The sequence below is a fragment of the Nicotiana tabacum genome, chromosome 9 (genome assembly GCF_000715075.1).
Source record: "Nicotiana tabacum cultivar K326 chromosome 9, ASM71507v2, whole genome shotgun sequence".
NCBI lineage: Eukaryota > Viridiplantae > Streptophyta > Magnoliopsida > Solanales > Solanaceae > Nicotiana > Nicotiana tabacum.
In genome coordinates, this window is record NC_134088.1 from 115562964 (window position 1) to 115585597 (window position 22634).

At 33.1% G+C, this 22634-nt stretch overlaps 2 protein-coding genes across 2 annotated transcripts; both read right to left on the reverse strand.

The window, feature by feature from the left end:
* Positions 1-2566: 2566 nt before the first annotated feature.
* Positions 2567-3401, reverse strand: LOC107806768 (zinc finger protein ZAT12-like). The gene has a single exon (XM_016630999.2). It carries the CDS (start codon positions 3287-3289, stop codon positions 2744-2746), a length of 546 nt encoding a protein of 181 aa, XP_016486485.1. The 5' UTR covers positions 3290-3401; the 3' UTR covers positions 2567-2743.
* An 11173-nt stretch (positions 3402-14574) lies between these two features.
* LOC107818950 (zinc finger protein ZAT11) lies at positions 14575-15426 on the reverse strand. The gene has a single exon (XM_016645029.2). The coding sequence runs from the start codon at positions 15261-15263 to the stop codon at positions 14745-14747; it is 519 nt and encodes a 172-aa protein (XP_016500515.1). The 5' UTR covers positions 15264-15426; the 3' UTR covers positions 14575-14744.
* Positions 15427-22634: the final 7208 nt, after the last annotated feature.

The following is a 22634-nucleotide window of genomic DNA, read 5'->3' on the forward strand; positions in this document are numbered from 1 at the left end:
ACAATAATAATAGAAATAATTCAGGTAACTCATAGCCTTAGATAAAGCCGGTGAAGAAGCTGAATGACTTCAAAATTTTTTGGAAGATATTCCATTTTGGCCCAAACCATTAGCCCGAATATGTATACATTGCAATATTCAAGTGGCAATTGGAAGGGCTGGGAGCGTTATGTATAAAGGTAAATCTCGTCACATACGATGATGCTATAAAACCGTTAGGAAGCTACTTTCTAGAGGAATTATCACGATTGACTACGTAAAGTCAAGCGATAATGTATTGGATCCACTTACGAAAGGCCTAACTAGAGAGGTAGTTGAGAAATCATCGAGGGGAATGGGGCTATGGCCGAGAACAAGTCATTGTGGTGGTAACTCTACCTAGAAGATTGGAGATCCCAAGATCTAGGTTCAAGGAGATCAAACAAAGTCATTAATGACGGTTCAACATTGTCAACTAAAATTTTGGTCCATTCTCATGATGAGACAATGTTTAGTACCAAAGATAAAGCATTAAGGCTTTTTAATAGTTTTTAAATTTGATACGGGGTGTATCAAATAGTGTATCTACGGGATGACATGTTTAGGAATCACCTATGTAAGTGTGAAGTGTTAGTCGTTTCAAGGAGAATTTTGTAAGGCCAGTTCTCTACGCACTTATGAAACTAAGCGGTGTTCATGGCTGAAACGAACACAACAATGAAAACCAAAGACAGTTAAGGATTGATTGTGTAACTTATGGTTGTCTAGGTATACACAAAAGTTCGACGGTTCAAATATATCAAATCTACCGATTGATCGAGTATATCCAACATAAGTTCACTACGGAAAGTTCAAAGGGAAACCTAATTATCCAGATGCGATTAATCCTTGCTTGCGAATCACATGTTTTTTCATGCATATTTCCGTGATATAGCCATTCCCCATTCATGTGGGGGGTTGTTGGGTTTTAAGCTTAATTTAGCTTAAAAGAGGGTGAATGGGAAATGGAGGGGAAAATATAAATTTGATTTTTCCTCCTTGACAAAGGGACATTGTCCCATATTGGAGGAAGAAAAGACTTTTGATGGGTATATATATAATTACTCATCTTCTAGCTCTTAAAGAGTTAAGAAGAAGGCAAGCCTCGCGCCGTCGTCGTCATCGCTCGCTCGACTCGGCTTCAGCTTCGACTTCAGATATGGATTTGGATTTGGTCAAATGATTAATTTTTTGGATCAAATTTATTTGTTAATATTAAAATTAACTTAATATTATTTTAATCCAAATTAGCTATTTTTAACGGTAAATTAATTTTCTTCTGCGTTTTGATTTCCCGTTTTATTTTGCGTAAATAGTCATTTACGTAATGGCTGTTTTACGTGAACAATCATAACAGATATTCTGAAGAATTGCACCTCTTTGTTTGAACTCAACACGTTGGCTATAATAGCAGACCATTCCCTCAGATTTTGCTTACGAAATTTCTGAATTCTCCTCTTCCTTTCTGGATTATTTTCTTATAAAACAAACAATGTAAGTGTGATTTGCTGCCGCCATTTGTGTTCGTTGAAATACTGGTGTTTGAAGCACCGCTATACCAGTGTATAATCCGTTCTATCCTGGGAGAAAATAATCCACAACCTCATGTACCAGGAGGGATTAAGTTCCTTAGGGAAACACTGTGAATTCAATGGGCTCGGATTAATTTCTACTTCTTCTACATTACTGTTTATACGTTGTTTTGTTCTCCAAAATTATTTTATAAATACAGTTTACTAACAGATATATATATATAAAGAAATATAAGTTTGAATTGAGCAGTTGAGATTGCTGACTTGCCGCGTTTGAGTAATTGATGCGAGTGGGAATATTTTCAGGTTTATTTCGTTGAGGTTTCTAGAACACTTCCCCAACACAGCTTTCATACGCTTGACAAAAAGGGTTGCAACAAATAAATAAAACGAAACAATATTCAGTTAATTAGCAGTTGAGAATTTTTTAAATTTCCCTAATGTGGGATAGTATAAGTTGATTAGGTGCAGTTATTGTGTATAAATAAAGATCATATGAACTAAGTTATTGTGTATAAATAAAGATCATATGAACTAAATAATGTAACCAATAAAAAATAAATAACAAAAACCTTATGTGATCTCTTGCTATAGGAAGCCAATGAAAAACACACGACTTTCTGATTTTTGAAATCTCTTTATTTTCTGCTGGAATATGTCAGCTTAGCCCTTTTGCTTCTGTCGCTATCATAGCTCCTGAAGCATTCACCTCCCCAAGATTTATCAGAGTTGGAACAATTCTTTGGCTTTTCCTAACTTTTTATCTTTCCTTGAAGTTATTGATAACTAGTTAATTCATTTTTTGGTGAAATTTCTTTCTACTAGTTATATATCCTTACTATTGTAATAAAAATCTTTTCTAGTTTGAAGCTATAAATGGAAGTCTGCGCGACCACCTCATCCAAAACGCACACTTTAATATGATATCAAAAAGGTTTTGAGTTCTTGCTATATCATATAAACAAATAGTACCACGTACTTGCTTTATGGAAAAAGAATCAGATTGATACGTGAGGGAACATTAAGGACATAAATAAATAGATAAATGATAAATAAATTTATGTTTTGATACATGTTATGTGAAAGAATCAATGGAAATAAGGAAATATACAAAGGGTACATCTCAAAAAGAATTAACAAATCAACTACATCTTAGCTTCTCCTAATCCTACAAGAACAACAATGGAGGGGACTTAAAAAAAACATCGCAAAATCGGAGATGAAACGGGTGCCGTCGGCCATAGCTTCAAATCAACATCTATATCAGGGGTTAAGTTCAAGTCCAAGCCACAGAAAATTCTCTTGCTGCTATTTGACTTCTTCAACACCGGTATTATCTTCTTTCCGACGACCGGAATCATCGTCTTTCCGGCTACCGTCGAGGTTTTATTGATTTCATCACGATGACGCCTCATGTGTCCACCTAAGGCTTGACCCAAAGAGAACTCCATACCACAAATAGAACATTCATGCATTTTATTCTTTTTGGATTGCACAAGAAACTCTCCGGCTCCGGCGAGTAATTTTGGCCGTTTATGACTTGCACGGTGGCCGCCGAGCGCTTGAAAAGATGGGAACCGTTTATTGCAAGTCTTGCATTCGAAACCATTGTCATAATCTCGATCTGTTGAAGTTGTGTTGTTGTTGTTTAAACGAGACAATAGCATTAAGGCGCAGTTAGCCATGGCTTCTGCTTCCACTTGCATATCGTCTTCTCTGCTTCTTTTAATGGCTGTCATATTGATGGAATCAAGAATGAAGATACAAAGATTTCTTTTTGTATACTAAGTTTGGAACTTTGAGAGAAATGTGAGAACTTAATTAGAAGTAAGAGGTTTATGATACACTTGGGTTGTTTTGCTTCACCTATATATAGGTTTGAGCCCAAGCTTGCACGTTTCTGATAACGTGATGGTTAAGTTAGTCAAACGAAAAAAAGTTAGTCAAAGAAATACAGTTAGTTTACAAGTGGAGGATGTGGTGAGATGGAAATTCATAATTTGAAGTCAGCATTTGGTTATTGCTGACGCGTGTGAATAGGAATTGTAAGAGCGTATACGTTGGATTCGTGGAGGTTTCTAGAACACTTCCACGAGCTTTCATCAATTTGACACTTGCAAACATAGCTCGAAAAAGACAACGTTCTTTTCTCCTCTTCTATTTTAATTAAGGCTTAAAAGGGAAAGGATGGCGTTTTCCGTCTCATTATTGAGTACTCTCTACCGTGGCGGAGCTAGAATTTTTATTAAGAGGTATCAAAATATAAATAATTAGATATATCAAAAAATTAATGGAAGTTAACGTATAATAAATATATATAAAATAAAAAAAATTTATCTAGCAATATAGTATAATTTCCGACGAAGAGGTATCGCTCGACACCTCTTGGTTCAATATGGCTCCGCCACTGTTATGGTAGGTTGTTGCGGTTACTAAATACATTTAGTCCATAATAATTATTGTTTAGAAAATTAAGGTATAATTAATTGCTTTTTTCCCATTTTACTCTTCGATATTAAATGTTCTTAAAAATAAAAATATTGATTATCTATACTAATTTAAAATTGGGAAGCACCAAATTAAAAAGTTAAAAGACAAAATTAAGGAACATAGATAGCTTTTGGGATTGGAACAAAGTGTGCAATTTAGCACTCAATTACAAGCCAAGGCTCACCAGCAGAATGATACAGTGGAATAGCCCCCTCGACAACTCTTTCATTCTCAATACAGACAGCAACAACAAGATTAACGTGGCTAAAGTTGGGGCAGGTGGAATTGTTAGGAGAAGAAACGGAGATATAGTTATGGCCTTTGCCAAACCCATTCAATTCTCAACTAACAATTTTTCAGAGGTACAAGCTGCTTTTTTTGGTGTAGAATGGTGTTGTGCGAACAACATCTTTAATTTTAGCCTTAAATTAGATTCCTTACTAGAAGTTCATATGATTCAGGGAAAGTTAACTCTCCTTGGAATCAGGAATCTCCGTCGACAGGGCTGATACAACGACTGGCTCCATCTCTAAAGAGAAGGGAATATGGTGGCAGATGCCTTAGTTAAGCATGCTACCAACCCCAGCCAGCATATCCTATATGTTCAGGAAAGTCAATCTCCTAATGATGCCAGAGGCACTCTGTGAATGGATAAGTTTAATCTCCCTTGTTTTAGAATAAGAGCCGCCAAATACAGAGGTTGATTTTATGAACCACCATGATGTTAGCGCCATATTTCTATCCAGAACTCTACAAGCTGATCCTAGTACACTTAGCTCCTCTAATCCAAATAAAGACTTCATTAAGCTGTCGTAATCTCGATGACAGTTATTGTTATAACACTATAGCTTCTTTAGCTAATAGCAACTTTGTTACATGTTTTATTCTCTTGACTATTGATTGGCTGCGTCCAATCCAAGCACTTCACTTTTCTAGGTAGGCTAATTGGTATTATCGAAGGTAAGGTATTATGTCTTCCTCTTGTTGTATTAAATTTTGAGATTTTAATTGAAGGTAGGGTCAATGCCAAACCCCCCTCCACCACGGGAGGTAAAAACCTTGGTGGATGGTTTTAATTAAAAAAAAATGAAGCAAACACTTTGTAATTTTTAAGTTCTCTCTGTTTTCTGCTGGAATTCTCTGTTTTCCCATTATGTTTCTGATTTTTTCTCTTTTTTCTAGTATTGATAAATGTTGTTATCTGTACTGTTATAAAAAAAATCTCTTCTAGTTTAAAGTTGTGGAAGTGTGCCTGATCGTCTAAAAATTCACACACTTCAACATGATATTAAAGAGGAGATTTTAAGTTTGAGTCCCGCAATATCACGTGCTTATCTCATGAAAAAACCTAAGGGAACATTTTAAGGACATAACTAAGATAAATGATACCATGTTGTGTGAAAGAATAAATGGAATCTATATTCTACTTTCTTATAAGAGGGAGTTAGCAAGCACCTGGATAATACGTCTGCCTGGCATCTAAGGGTACTTCTGACATTTCATAGGTTTAGCATGCTTAAGAGAGCTGTTCTCACTGCCTTAATATTTGGACCTTATGAATTACTAAAAAGGAATCACCACTTTTTATTTGAGGGCACATGTTCATTGATTATGGTGGGGTCACTCAGTTTAAAATTGTACAACTGATGTCATAGTAGTGGCGTATTGCTTTTCTATGTTAGTCTAGCGCCCTCCTTTTTTTTTAATTTAAAAATTCTTGAATTTAAAACTCAACAATTACGTACAATTATTTCAAAAAAAAAAAATGGTACACAAAAATTTGTGATCTAATCGTTGTGATTGAATTATCATTAATCGCCAGATTTAACAAGTACCTTAAACTTATATCTCCAAGTCAAAATGATTTTATTAGTATGGCAATTTCTCTGTAACTCAAATAAGAATTATTTTTGTTTTATAAAATTTGAAAAAGAGTAAAATAAAAATAACAACTATTTATTTTTTGAAATAACCAAAATTATTTATTACTAAAGACGTAATTATGAGAGTGAAAGTAAAAATACTAACAGAAAGAGATGCATGCATACATTCATTTAGCTTTTAAAATCGGAGCCAAATTGGAGTATGCTCATTCACCTTTTTAATTTCTTCTCCGAAAAACTGTTTATCCGTCATGTAAATATATGTTGGCCGCAAGCTTGCTTGATTAGAAAATTCGCTAACAACTGAGATGAAGCTTTTATGGCAGAAATATGCAACTGAATGAAGTTCATTATTGATACTTAGGAGAATATGTTGTAGGCATTCCACCGAGATTAATATGTTGAAAATCCTGTTGTAGATATTTCCACTGAATAATTGATACATGGAAACCTTTTGGTCCTTACAATATCTTTTACTGTTCTTGCACATGCCACATTTAATTAAATAATCATGCAAGGCATTGTTTAATAGGGTATTTTTTTACTAAAATATTGTTCTACTATAAGATAGTTGTTCTCTACCACGTCTTGACCAAATACATCCTTATGTTTCTTTAACCCTCAGAACTTTCACCAATAACGGTTAGTATTTACTATTTAGTAGTGTCTAATAAGGTGAGGTCCAAAATCATAAAACTAAGTTTTCATATAAAGAAAGATTATTTGAGCTCAAAATTACAATTTGTACGGAGCTGAATCAGAAAGACAAGAATTAAAAAGAGAAGCACAATTTGAAATCTTAAATAACATCACAAATAAGCAGACGTCTTTTTATAAAAGCAAACTGGGCGCCGAGAAATTAAAATGGAAGTGTGGAACAATAAAGAAGATTTCAATCTTAAGCCATGCCAATTACTAATCAAAATAATTATATGGCATATCAGTATAACCATATACAAAGTCTCATAGGTCTTTATCTCACAATCTCAAACGTTTTCTCTTCGCATGACTGAATGATAAATGTTATGCCTTAGCTCAAGCACAAATAGTCAACATGCACTTCTTTAATTACCTATAAAACTTGTAACTAAAGTAGATCTAATATAACTAAATAAGATCTGGAAATGAGTATATTACTATCAAATACCCAAGAAACTAACCTAGGAATATGAGAAATCAATCACATAAAAAGTAGAACTTTTTTATAAAAACAACGTGTAAAATATACTCATTTTTGAGATTGGGCCCGAGCTAGCCACAAGCCTACCATCATCTAGTCTAGTATATTTATATAAGAGAGGGGCATAGCCCAGTGACGTGGCAAGTCTTACGAGTCGGGATTTGAATTTATCTTTTTTCCTACATTTTCTTATTTTCCCTTCAATTTTTTCAATTTAAGTGCTCTACACCGAAACCTGAAAAGCCGCGTCCTAAATTTCCTTTCTTATCACGCCATACTCATGGGTACCACTATACTAATTCTTTTCTAAGTTATTATCACCCCTTTTTTAATTATTAATTTTTGGGTATGCGCGTTGCACATGTACCTACCTAAATGAACATAATATTTTAGAAAATCACATGAATATAAATCTATAAAATATTATATTTAAAACTAATGAATTTAATTTAAATATTCTAATTTTAGTAAGAACTATCTCGACAAAAAATTACAGTTACCTTTTACGGGTAAAACTTATTGTATTTTAATATCTTGCATGTTGGCTTATGTTTAAATCTCACCAAATTCTAATTTTTTTTAACATGGAAATTTAGGTAATTCTTTTTCTTGATTTGTGTTTGTTTCTCCCGAATGTAGAAAGAAAAAGTTCATAAAAAGGCTAAGGACATAATTTATTTAACTCAAATAAAGTTTATAAGAATGCATGAACTTATATCTAATTTGAGCATTATTACTTTGATAATTCTTTTGACAAAAATCATGCAATAGAAAACGAAGAATTTTATATGATATTTATCATAGTAATTAACACGTCTTTTATGGACTACTGGAAAATAATTTTTTGGATAAAGATCAAATTTGGAATGAAAAATAGTTTTAAAAGTGGATACTCTATTTTATATTTAGTTGTGTTAAATGGTCAAAATTTTATTGTTAATTTGATTCCATTGGATTATGTTCATTAATCTTATTATTATGACAAAAATGAGTGTGTCTTTATTTTAGGACTCCTATATTACATATATTGCTATAATTTTTATATATGCTTCCTTATTTAATCGTATAAGTATTAATTATCATTTAATGATTATTTCATCGTTCAATTTGCATCCTCTCTTCCTAAATTTTATGCTTCAATTTTCCACCATATTTCTTATCTCTTCTCAAAATCGTCAGTACTTTATCTTGGTCTTTCATAATTTGTAAATAAATAAGGTGATATTGGTGGAAAATAAAAATTTTCTTTTTCGTTAGAATCAGAGTAAAATTTGGTATCATCAATGAAAATCATCTTCGGTTTCTTCCCTGTCCCTTCCTCATCACTGCCAACATCTGCTTTACTTGTGAGACGAAGAATTGTCCAATATACTGACTTCTATTCAAATTGAAATTTATTTAGCAAAACAATTCTTTTGCAAACACGATTATTCAATGAAATTCCACTAATAAAAAATTGTTTATAAAATCTTAGTTAATTATAAAGTGTTAAATCTTTGGAAGGATTTTTTAAGATAAAATTTAATTTTAAATCCTAAATATTAAAATTTTCAAAATCCTAGATATTACAACATATAGTTCATGTCGTTATCACTGGAAGTTCGAAACCAAAAACTAAGTTGGAGCCAAATAACCATGCTTCCAAAGATTAAAGAATCCAAGAGCTTTAGGTTTTGGGAAACTTAATCTTGCGAGTAGGGGTTGGACTCCTCAATGATAGAAGTAGATGGGACTTAAGCGTCAAGATAAATGTTTAAAACCAATAAGATAGGGAAGCAGATAAGAAACTTACAACAAACATCAGTCTTCATAATTCGTTATATGAATAAGAAAATTTAGAACTATACACATAAGTGCAATTAAGACAAACATGCTCGATTGATCCAAACACCGAATAATTGTGGCTGCGTCCCTTGCATATTAGTTTTGTGGGGATAATATGGTGGAGTTAGTAATATTGCTATTATTAATTAACTTTTTATGATAAAGAATAAAGACTCCTAGAAGTAGGAACTCTAAGGCGTAGGTTTCCTACTTTGAATATTTTTGGTGTTCTTTTCTTTTACAAATATGGTATATCACATAGTGCAAATAAGAAAAATTTAATACATAAAATTTATTTTATTTTAAAGGCCTATAAATTAGGAAAGTAATTAAATGACTATTCTTAAATATTAAAAAAATAATTAAATGACTATTTTATCCAATGCGAACTTTATTTTAAAATGATAAAAAAGACGAACGACATTTCGCTAAGGGCATTCGTACTTTTAATATAACCAGTCTCTATGTTCGTGCGTCGCACGAGAAATGCGTATTGAAAATAATAAACAATAATCTCAAATAATATTGTTTACCTTCTCAAGGTTAGTTACATAATTAAAAAGATACCTGAAAATTTCGAGTGTGCATATTTTTAAGGGTAAACACATGTAAAAGTGGATACTCTATTTCATATTTAGCTGCGCCTAATAGTCAAAATTTTGTTGTTAATTTGATTACTTTGGATTATGTTCATTAATTTTATTATTATGACTAGAATGAGAGTGTCTTTATTTTTGGACTCCTATATTAAATATACTGCTATAATCTTTTTATATACTTTCTTATTTAATTATATAAGTATTAAATATTATCTAATGAGTATCCACTGTTCAATTTGAGTTAAATATTATAAATATTTTAAATTGGATACTTGTGTTAAAGTGGACTTATTTCTAGATTTTGAGTATCTAATATTGAGTAACTTATATATGAAAATTGGATCGTATCTAAATTTCTTTTTCATATTCATATTTTTAGAATAATATACTTGCTCCGTTCCATTTTATATTGCACATTTTTTTAGTTCGTTAAAAAAAGAACGACATATTTTATATTTAAATATATTTTAATTATAAACTTATCATTTTACCTTTAATGAGATGATATTTAGAGAATATTTTTGTCGTTCAACATTTAGCTTCCTAATATTCATGTGATTATAATAACTATCATGTTTCAGTTTTTTCACTTATCACATTCAGTTCAGCATGAGATCCTAACCGGAACCTGCAATAATAAAGTCAATTTTATCGTATATTAATTATCAAATTTATTTTTTAAACTGCAAACTGTATAAATCAAGGTTAGCAAACTCCGTAACAACTAAATATAGAATATTAAAGTTAGAATGACAACATATCAATAATAAACCTTGTTTTCATATACCAATTGCAAGAAATCACTTACTATGTTTACGCAGACCATACAACAGCCATGTCAGAAATTTAGTGCCAAAGCTCAAAACTCATAACCCTCTGAAACGATGAAGTTAGTGCTTTTTGAGAAAGAATCTAATTTGTGTAATTATAGGTTTACGAATAGAAGGTCAAAGTAGATTAGTATTAGAAGTTCATATAAGTTCATGTTAGCTAAAATTTTAGTTAAATTCAACGTCTACTGTTAGGCAAAGTCAACATATTACTATTTTATCCAACATGGGATTATCTTTATAACAAATAATTTAATGCTTTAAGGGTATAAAAGTCCGTTAATATTTTGGGATATTTTTGTCGTTCAATATTTAGCGTTTGGGGTTGTGTTTATATATATATATATATATATATATATATATATATATATATATATATATATATATATATATATATATATATATATATATATATATATATAGAGAGAGAGAGAGAGAGAGAGAGAGAGAGAGAGAGAGAGAGAGAGAGAGAGAGAGAGAGAGAGAGAGAGAGGCAATTTGCACACCCGTCTTTGTTACTCTTTTTTGCCGCATACACAGACTCTGAACCAAGGTTAGTATTTTAAATTTTATGCTCTTATATTTGTGTTTTTCTTTAAAATATTTTATGGCCTTATATTACAAGTTTTTTTTGTTACTATTTTTTGCCGCATGTACGCCGAATCTGATCAAGGTTAGTATTTTAAATTTGATGCTCTTATATTTGAGTTTTTTTTTTTACAAAAATATTTCATGGTCTTATATTACAAGTTTGTTGGAAAAACATAACTATCAATCGACATCTATTATATCAACGTCCTAAATTGTTGATGCTTCACATCCGTTATATCAACATCTCGAATTGTTGATGCCCTTGTGGTTGTATTTTGGTTTTGAGTATGTACAATACCGGAGCAAGTACGTGCATGTATCTATTTTACTATGCTCTTCCTCCATGGTGGAGTGTTATATCAAAGATAATATAAAAAGTTGTGATGTTCATGGAAAATAAATGGTAAACCCTCAAAAGTGATCGCTTTGTAATTAAAAAACTATGAGCAAAATGTTAATCAGTATCTATATTGCATGAGAAGGACCATAAGACATAAGTAAAATTGCGTCTTTATGTAATGAAAGGCTTCTTCAACAGTAAGAATCTGTAGTGCCTCCAGAACCAACTCTGTTGTAACTTAACAACTTTTTCTATTCTTTTTTTTTTTCACACAAAATCTTTCTAATTTTAAATTTTTGTTTTGTTGTTTTTTGTTTTCAATCGGTTTCTGAGATTTGCTAACCATGAGAAAAACTATGTGAAGAAGGATTATAAAAACTTGAAAGCTCTCAGGAATCAAACGCTCTCGGAATAGATGTTTTGTAATTGGTAATCATGAACTCAATTGTAATGTTTCTTCAAATTCTCACATGCACAACATTGAAGTTGTATCATGGTCTTTTCAAATTTTCTCTTTACATTTCTTAAATATACTGGCTTTGCAATACTTGAGGGTGGTAATGAGATATATACTACTCTCTTACTCATTTTTTTTTGGTGTATTAGGATATATATTTCTCGGGAGTAGTATTTCAGCACCAACTTTCCCCCTTTGTCCATGTCTTATCTCCTTCATTTGTTTAATAATTTTATTATCCGTTGCTAAATTTGTGCAAATTTTTGGGGCTAGCCAATTTTTGAATTGATAATTGAAAAATAATCAGCGTGAGCAAAGTCATTAAAAAATAATCACTATTTTGCTGCAATACGGATAGTTCCAGCATAATATACTGGAGATTGGTGCACATGTGTATGAACTTCCAGCATATTATGCTGGACCAATATATTATGCTGGAACTCCAGTATATTATGCTGGAAGTTCACATGTAAAAAACTTGAACTCCAGTATATTATGCGGGAATATTTTCCGAATTTTGAACAGTGTTTTCGTTCAAATTTATCTTTACATGAAAATTAGCTAAATTTCGATTACTTTTGAAATTGTGACTATTTTTCAATTATTACTTGTAAATCTGGCTATTTTTTCGATGCATATCGTATACAATGTGAATGTACAATGTGAACTCCAGTATACAGCGTGAATGTACAGTTTTATTCAATTGTATTGAACCAAATTTTATGATATATGTGGTTCTGTATCAGACCAGGTAAGGCGGAAGCTATACTCTAGGGCCTAGAAAATAGGTATCAATAAATATTGCACCTATTAAATTGTTTCAATTGGGCTGGTGTGTCCTTCGTTTTGTTGCTTGTATTCATCACAAATATCCCATCTCATTACATGCAAAACTCATTGCCATTTTCATTTACTTACTTCTGTACCTTTGTTTGAAATTTTCTTCCCACGTTATCTGATTAATATGCACAATAATTCATACTAATCTCTATGCTTCATCATATTTTTAATATAATTTTGTGCATTACATATGTATTGAACCACCTCTAACTTGATCTTTTATTGTTCTATTGTAATAGAGTACCATTTTCTTTCCGAGTTAAATGGTAATATAGATGATTGGACTGCAGTGATTCGAGTACTTTATCAGACGTGAAACTCCGTCAATGTAAGAAAACAGGGTGAACTGATTAGTTTACACATAATTTTCTTAGATGAGACGGTAGTTCGATTTTTCTGATCATGTTTCTTCTTTTATACCGTATATGTTTTGTAAGCTTTAATGACTTTTTTACTTCTTTTTTCTCGGTCATGACATGTAGTCCGCCGTTATTATACATTTGTAGTTCACTATTATGTATTCTATTGGTTTTATATATTTGTTGCTGCATTAGTATGACTCTGAACAAGTTACTGCAATCATATTGTGATATAGTTATTTACGTGAAGAAAATAATGAAAAGAAAAGTACCAATTCTCTTGTTTTCTTTTTTATTTCACAAGTAAACTTAGTGCACCCAACTATTGTAATACCGTAATTAATTGCATGCAATTCTAGGACCAAATGATACTTTTAAGACCAACGCTATTTTTCGAGCTATTTTGCACCTCAAATACGCGTTCAATAAACTCATAGTGTCGTGGCCCGACAACAACCCAATCATTCGATGGCAGATGAATTTGGGATGTGGATAAGTTGTCAACAACTAATTTTTTATTTTCACCTGCTAACATATTACTATATTTGCCGTACAAAAAAATTATCTGGAAAAGAAATAGAAAAAAATAACAATCTTGAAGTTTGACTCCTACTTCACTAGATGATAAAACTGTAAATACTATCTTCAGTTTTCAGAAGCTCTGATCTAGGGCTGGACATATACCGGGTATAACCGATAGCCCAAACTGATAAAATACTATTGGGTTATTGATGTCGGGTTAATGGGTAAATAGTTTGATAACGGTTTAATGTTATTTGACTATTGAGTTATCGGTTCGGATCTCAGTTTGCCCAATTTATTAACGGTTTAACCAATAACCCAATAAGCTTTAACAAATTTATAATTTTACCTACTAAGTATATAAAGTCACCTTACGGTTTCATTCAATTATTCTCTCAATTCTCTCGATAGTTACTCTTTATCTTCAGACCTTAATCCTTAGTGTAAGTTTTAAATTTTTCTGAATTTCTCATCTTAATTCTTTGGTTAAGATTTTTAATTTTAAACTTTAAAGAATTAATTGTTCAAATTTTTAGTTTTTCTATTTGTTTCTTTTGTTGCACTGATTCTTTAGTATTTACAAGATTATGATTTTTTTTTTTTTTTTTTTGTGAATTATGCCCATCGCAGTGAGATAATTAGTAAGATTAGATTGTCGAATGTCTTATTCCTTATTCCTACTAACTTATAACTTTGAAAATTGAGATCATTCATTAAGATTTTCAAATACAAAAAAAGTTTTCTTTTCTAAAAATGAAATTTAACCTTTTTTTTAAGCGCAAAAATTCAGTTCCTTTCTCTCAACAATACGATCACGATTTCTATTAAAAGAAGATGAAATTTTTGGATATTTTTTATTCTTATTGGGTAAACCGATAACCGAGCCGATAAGGATCGATAACCGACAAACCGATACCCGATATTTTATCGGTTCGGTTATTGGTTTAGCATATTTATAAACCGATAACCGATATACTGAACCAATAATATTCACATCGAACCGAACCGACCGATGCCCGCCCTATCTATCCAAAGAAGAATTAGTTCACGTAAATTAAGAATTTTAATAAAATTAGTATTCTTCTAAGTGTATAAATTATCAAACTCCATTTTGGAAAAACAAATCCAATTAGGTCTTATAAGTAACTTGATTTGCTTAGTTATCTTTTATACAACCGCGCAAAGTGCGGCATATTCAGGAAATATACAAGGGCAGAAGCCGAAAAAAATTAGCAAATCAATTTCTGCTAATCCTAAAAGGTTAACTACGAAAAGGGACTTAAATAAAGATTCTCAAAACAGGAGATAAAACTGGTGCCGTCGGCCATAACTTCAGTTCAACATCTACATCAGGGGTTAAGTTCAAGTCCAAGCCGCAGAAAATTCTCTTGCTGCTATTTGACTTCTTCAACATCGGAATCATCGTCTTTCCGGCTGCCGCTGAAGTATTATTAATTTCATCACGGTGACGTCTCATGTGACCACCTAAAGCTTGACCCAAAGAAAACTCCATACCACAAATAGAACATTCATGCATTTTATTCTTTTTTGATTGCAAAAGAAAATCTCCGGTAAGTAATCTTGGCCGTTTATGACTTGCACGGTGGCCGCCAAGAGCTTGAAAAGATGGAAAGCGTTTATTGCAAGTCTTGCATTCGAAATCATTGTGATAATCTCGATCTGTTGAAGTCGTGTTGTTGTTGTTGTTTAAACGAGACAATAGCATTATGGCACAGTTAGCCATGGCTTCTGCTTCCACTTGCCTGTCCTCTTCTCTGCTTCTTTTAATGCCAGTCATGTTGTATTGAAAAATTAATTCAAAGTTATAATATGAAATCAAGAACAAAAATACAAAGAGTTTCTTGGATACTAAGTTTGAAACTTTGAAAGAAATGTGAGAACTTAGAAGTAAGAGGATATATGATACACTTGGGTTGGTTTTGCTTCACATATATATAGGTTTGAGTTAAAGCTTGTTTCTGACTTTTACGTGTTTCACAAATGCATGACAGTTTTAGGACTATTTAATAGTAGTATTGTTGTTTTAATTTTCCTTGTTGGTTAAGTTTAGTCAACAAAATGGCCGGTATTCTAAAAGTGAATAAAAATAGACCGCGTTTTGTCAATCATGTGGATTAAGGAATTTTTCGGGTCATGTGATGCGAGCGGAAGGATAGAAAGAAGAAAAGTAAGAGAGAGTTTTTATTTTTATTAATGTTGGGTTCTTTGAGGTTTCTAGAACACTTCCTACAGCTTTCATATGGTTTTTGACGAAATAAATGGCTGCTAAAAAACACACGTGCAAACGTAAGCGAGCTCATGAAAAGGACAAATGCACTTTTCCCACTCTTTTTTAAGTATATTCTTGGTTGGTGATTGTGAATTTGTGATAAATGCAGTGACACGTGGAGCTAAAATTTTCACTAACTATCAAAACACAAATAAACTCACAAATAAGTCCAAAATAATAATATATATAATATATATACATAAAAACATTTCCTAGCTATACAAAGAGGTGTTAGTTGACAACCATACATATGACTCCGCCACTGTTTGGTACACAAGTTGGGAACAAAAACACCAACCGATATTTGGTATTGTTGCATTTTCCACATTAACATTAGTATACTACATATAATATTTAGTTTCAATTTTTCTTTCCACACATAAGTAATGCGGCAATTTGTACGTTATTTGCATGCAAGATAGATTGTAGAATAGAAATACGATATATGATTAGTAATACATGAATAAACCCAATCAAATGGCAAAAATAACCCTTAATGCCGTAACAAGTACCTATTACATTTGTTTTAAAAATTAAAAGCATATTCTTATTAATATATATAATAACTTTTGGTACAAAAATAGAACATCCAATAATAAATAATTTCTATATTATAATACTTGTATTTTAATCTATACATTACTAATCCCCACAGCACATTCCATATTACTATTTTTGATAGTACAATCCTCCTGTATTACTAATTTCTGTATCCCATGCTTCTAAACTAAAGTGAAGAAAACACTGTGTGAAAAGTATATATGAATTTTGTGTGATAGCTTTCTATTACAACTATTTTATGTTTGAGAGATTTTTTGTTTTAGTCGCCACATAATAAACGAGGAATATTTTAATGCTAAATTCTAAAAGGATGGAGTACTAGTTAATTTACTAGGCGAGCAGCTCCACTTTGGTGGGACCCTCGGTGACTAGTAATCCAGGTTATTAATAGTAATTTTTATTTGAGTGGAATAATTTAAGGGAAAATAGTAGGCTTAAATCAATTCTAAATCTCAGATCTTTTTTTTTTTTTTTTTTGGGTGAAGCAGAAAAGATTTTATTTATAACCTGACCTACACTTACAAATTAGGTTTACATATGCATCATAGCCCTCCTCTCTAATGGTATGTTTCTATTCCTATTTTCCTACTTTCTATCCACATATATACAATTCTCACCTATACATTCTTTATCTATAGAGTGTTTCAATCCAAGCTTTGTCCTAACTTGAGTGTTTTCTTCCTAATACTTTATAAACTTAGTGCTTGCAAACCTGCTTTATCTGGCTGCATAGGTGCCCGGGCCTTAGGACCTTTTGTTCCCACAATGCTATATTTCTTTCTTTCCATATATAGTACACCACAACCGCTAATGTTGCTAGCACAAATGCCCTGCACATTTTCCCTTTAATTTACCTTGTCATCTTTCTGTCTAGTCCTCGAAAGTCTGTGTTAGTTGCGCCAATATTCAGCCATCTCATGATATCTCCCAAGTATTCTTTCGATAATTGACATTTGAAAAATAGGTGTTTAATTGTTTCCTCTTCATTACCACATATCACACATAAATTGTCTAATGACCATATGCTTCAGTCTATCCTTTATCAGGAGTCGCTTGTGTGCTGCTAGCCAACAAATGAAGTTGTGCTTAGGCATGTTCATTCCATTCCATACTCACCCTCTCCAAGGCCAGTCCTCCATAGCCCCTTTTTTCCAGCTATAGCCACTATGCCACCTTGTCTTAGTCCTTTCTTCCCTGTAATGTTTTCATATATGCCACCATTGATAGCAATTGTATATTGTGTTGTTGTAATGCATGTCATTATCCAACGAATGAATTTGCAAGGAAAGTTCAGTACATACAACATATCTTCTACAAATCCCCATTCCACCGAGTCATAAGCTTTCTTGAGATCAATTTTTATAAGGAAGCTTTTGGTAGTGTTCTTCTTGTTATAGAGTCGTACTAAATCCTCACAAATTAGAATGTTTTGAGCAATAGACCTTCCTTCTACAAACGCACTTTGATTTGCTAAGATTATTTCAAGCAACATTTTCCATAATCTCTGGCACAACATCTTTGATATAACCTTATAGACAGTATTGCAATAAGCTTTAGGTCTATAATCACCTACAGAGTCTGCATGTGTACCTTTTGGGACAAGGGTGATCACTCTGTTATTCAACACATGTAATAGTTTTTCAGTTTTGAAAAACTCCAACACCCCCGCAGTTAGGTCCTTCCCTGTTATTCTCCAACTATCTTTGAAGAATTGGCTCCCATATCCATCCGAGCCAGGGCTTTTATCCCTTGCAATTGCCCGTAATGCATGTTTCACCTCCTTCTCTGAGTATGTAGCCTCCAGTATCTTTCTACTCTCCTCAGTCACCACAGATCCTCTTTTTACTAATTTGCTACAAACATGATCTCTACCCCCTCTGCTTGTACCCAATATAGTAGTGTAGAAATCAGTGAATGTTTTTGCAATCCTCTCCACCTCTGTAATATTTTTCCCATTTATATCCCTTATTAAAAATATCCTATTTGTGTTCCTCCTGGCTTTCATAAAACTATGGAAGAACCTGGTATTTTGGTCACCTTGTATTGCCCATTGCATTTTACTCTTTTGCTTCAGAAATTGACATCTAGCTTCTTCCCAATTACTGTACTCCTGTGTGAACTTCCTCTAGCTTGGCATGCTAGAAGTTCCTCCTTTGCTTGGTCTGCTTTCTTCTCCACCTCATTGAACCTACTCCTGTTAATATTCATTAAAACTCTTTTCAGCCGGTTCAATTTCCCCACCAATTGATATTGCTTAGTCCCTATAATCTCCAGCTGCCAACTTTCCTCCACTTTTGTCATGAAGTCTGGTGCCAGACTCCACATATTAAAGTACTTGAACTATTTCTTCATTCTGTTTCCTCCTCTTTCCCAGCTGATAATAGCATGGCTATGATCATACAACCATTCTTCCATATAATGAATTGTGGAAGCAAGGAGTTGAGACATCCATTCACTTTTTACTAATACTCTGTCTATCTTGCTTATGACTTTGTTATCCCCTTCTTGTTTATTATTCCACGTGAAGTAAGACCTTGTTGATCTTAGGTCGCGTAGGTCTCAAGTTTTTACACAATTCCTAAACTCCTTTCTTTCTGCCACAGTGACTGGTCTTCCAATCTTCTCCTCTCTATATAGGACACAACTGAAGTCCCCTATTATATCCCATGGTCTATGTATCTGATTACATAGCCTTCTTATATCCTCCCATAATTCTCTCCCAAAGGCTTGATCATTGAACCCATAAATAATGATAATATACATATGCTCTCCACTACCTCTATGTTTTACTTTACAATGAATTAGTTGTGCAGTAACTTTGATCAGGTCCACCTCATATATCTGAGGTTTCCATAGTAACCATATACGTCCTCTCGGATGTTTTTGCAAATTTGTGCTAAAGGACCAATCATTACAAAGATTGAGAGAGGCACGTTGTGACTTTTCCCTCTTAATCTTTGTTTCTAGGGGCCCAAATAATCCAGCCTTTACATTATGCAGAAATAAATTTACTTCTTTCTGCTTTGCTAGTCTATTTAGGCCCCTTATATTTCAACATCCAATATTATCCATTAGGAGGGGGTATCCCCCACTCTTCCCATTGTTTGGTCCCACTACCACTTGCTTATCTCCGGGGCTAGATGAGCTTGCTATGTTCCCCTCAAACTTAGTTGTCTCCTAATTTCTTTGTGCTAGTGCAGCATACAAGTTTCCAAGTTTCAGAGTCATCTCTCTTGATACTGTTGTCTTACTATTCTTCCCAGTTCCTCTAGCAAGTATAGCATGATTATTTCTTTCCTCAGGTCCATTCTTCTTTTGTTGTATCTCTTGCGTGACTTCCTTTGTCCTCCCTCCTTCATTCCCTACAGTTCCAGTAGTGTTCTTAGGTCTTTCCTGCCCACCCTTATCTGCTTTTTGTTGATCATTATGTATTTTATTTTGGCCTTGTTGTTCCTTAGCCTCCTCCCTCCTCATGTTTTTTTGGCATTCTAGTTGCTCATGCCCAAAGTTGTTACATGTGGCACAACGCACTGGATTCCACTCATAAACAACCCTTTACTCTATAATCTTTCCATATTCATTTTCAAACATGACTTTTGATGGATATTGCTGGTTAATTGACACCTCCACAAGTATTCTAGCAAATGTAAGTCGCTCTTTCTGCGATATAGCTCTATCTGCCTTCAATGGCTTACCCACCATGCCTGCAATTTTCGTGAGAGCACTCTTTACCCAATACATGATATCCAATCCCATGAGCCCAATCCATATAGGAATTCTGTCAATAGTATCCTTTTTTATTTCAATGTCCTGTTTTCATGGTTTAATAACAACTGGCTTTTTATCATACATCTAGACTCCTTCTTCAACACTTTTGGTTTTACTTTCTTAAGACTGAAATCGCACAAGGAACACCCCTTGTTAACGAGTGCCACTTTATCAATTCCCCTATTTCCCCAAATTTTTCGAAAATACCTATCCCTTACTGACAATGGAGGGTTAGAACCCATCACGTTGCAAATCACTGTTGATCTCCAATTCTCAACTTCATCCTTGATATCATAAATTATAATTTTGACATTTTGACTGGCCACTTACTCACTGCATAAATCGAATCCCTCAGTCGTAGGTATTGACCCTACTACTTTACTCCATGAATTCATGGCATGTTGTGATTTCCCCAACCCTACTTCCTCCACCGCCCCTTCTTCTACCATATCTGTCCATGATCTTTTCCCGCTACTCTGCGCTATGCAATTCTCATCTCTGCTCACCGAATTACAACGAGCTGGTGTGTGATCCATATCTACTTGCGACAATTCTAGCGGTACGATTCCTTGAAGTACATTGATGCTCCGTGTTTTCTTCGCATCTGCTGATTGTGGTACAATTTGCTTTCCACCATTTGTGACAGTGCCTTGCCCTTATTTCTCTCCCTCTCCAGCTTTCGATTTCACCGAGAGGAAACATCATTCTAGAGAGAGAATTTTTTAGTCTTTTTAACCCTCATTTTCATCTCAGATCTTTCTTGATCTCCTCTTCATCCTTGGTTTTTATTTTATATCAGGAGAAAAACGCGATAACCATTTTAATTGTTTCTATTTATGAGGAATTTCTCCACTCAAACTTAATTAGTTTTAGTTTTCAGACCACTTTTTAGTATTTAAACACAGATTTATTTGTTGAAACTATCAACACTAGCTCAAACAAGAAATATAACTTACCATCAAAGTTATTTCATGTGGGTTTTATTTAATTCCTTTTTTAAAAAAAATTATTTTCTAATGACATTATTCAAATTTGGGAAGAGGGTCAAATATACCTCTCTACTTTCGTATATTGTCTATATTTAACTTCCGTTATACTATCCGGCTAAATTTACCCCTACCGTTATACTATCCGATAATTTTTAAAAGTTTGCTGATGGTAGGGCTAAATTTGACCGGATAGTATGACAGAAGTGATAAATTTAGCCGGATAGTATAACCGAGGTTAAATATAGACAATATTCAAAATTAGTATTTGGCCCTTTTCCCTTCAAATTTCAAAGACATCGATATAGTCGTTTCGAACCGGGGCAGATTTAGGCCCAAATTATAGGACACTATCACGACCCAAAATCCAATCACATGCGTCGTGATGGCTCCTAGTCTCTAAGACTAGGTAAGCCGATTATAATAATAATTAAAGTCATTATTTTTTTAATACAAGTGTCAACACTAACCGTGGAATATTCAACAAACAACCTCCCAAGACTGGTAATATTGAGTCACGAACTTTAACTGGATACATGGAATATCTTCATACATCAGAGTCTAATGTGAATAGGAAAGACAACATAATAAGATAGAAGGGGACTCCGGAGTCTGCGGACGTTGGCAGATATACCTCGAAATCTCCGTACACCGGCGGCTCACTGATATCTGGGCTGGTAAGAAGTACCTGGCTCTACACAAAAAGATATGCAAAAGTGTAGTATGAGTACACCACAGTCGGTACCCAGTAAGTATCAAGACTAGCCTTAGTGGAGTAGTGACGAGGTACAGTCAAGACTCTCACTAGTCTAATAACCTATGCAATATAGGACATAAAAATAAAAAAAAAAATAAATAACAATGATGGCAACACTAATCAACCGGTGATATACACAACAAGGCAACAAGAACACCATTAATATTGCTTAAACAGGTAATGAACACAAGTACAACCAATAATCAAGTCCTTCAAAATATACATCTTTCATCTATAAGTTTTTCAATAGAAATCTCTAGAATATAATCCTTTCCAATAAATATATTTCGAACATATTTCTTTCAATTAAATATCCTTCAAATATAATTCTTTCAAATAATATCCTTCAAATATAATTCTTTTAAATAAATGTCTTTCGAATATAATTCTTTCAAATAATATCCTTCAAATAAAAGTCTTTCAAATAAATGTCTTTCGAATATAACTCTTTTAAATAATATCCTTAAAATAAAAATCTTTCAAATAAATGTCTTTCGAATATAACTCTTTCAAATAATATCCTTCGAATAAAAGTCATCTTGTGACATCTCATCTCATAATCATAAAATACGGGTCTCAGCCCACTATTATATTTTTCCCAGTACTTCGTGCCCACATTTCATATCTGTTGCGGCGTGCAACCTGATCCCATATAACATTGATCATACCTGTTACGGCGTGCAATCCGATCCCATATAACATAATCCATCTGGCAATAGCCACAGGCTCCCAATTTCAACATAGATCAAATCAATTGTACGGCAATACCCTTCGTGCATTTATCTCTTTCTCACCGTGCATACATAT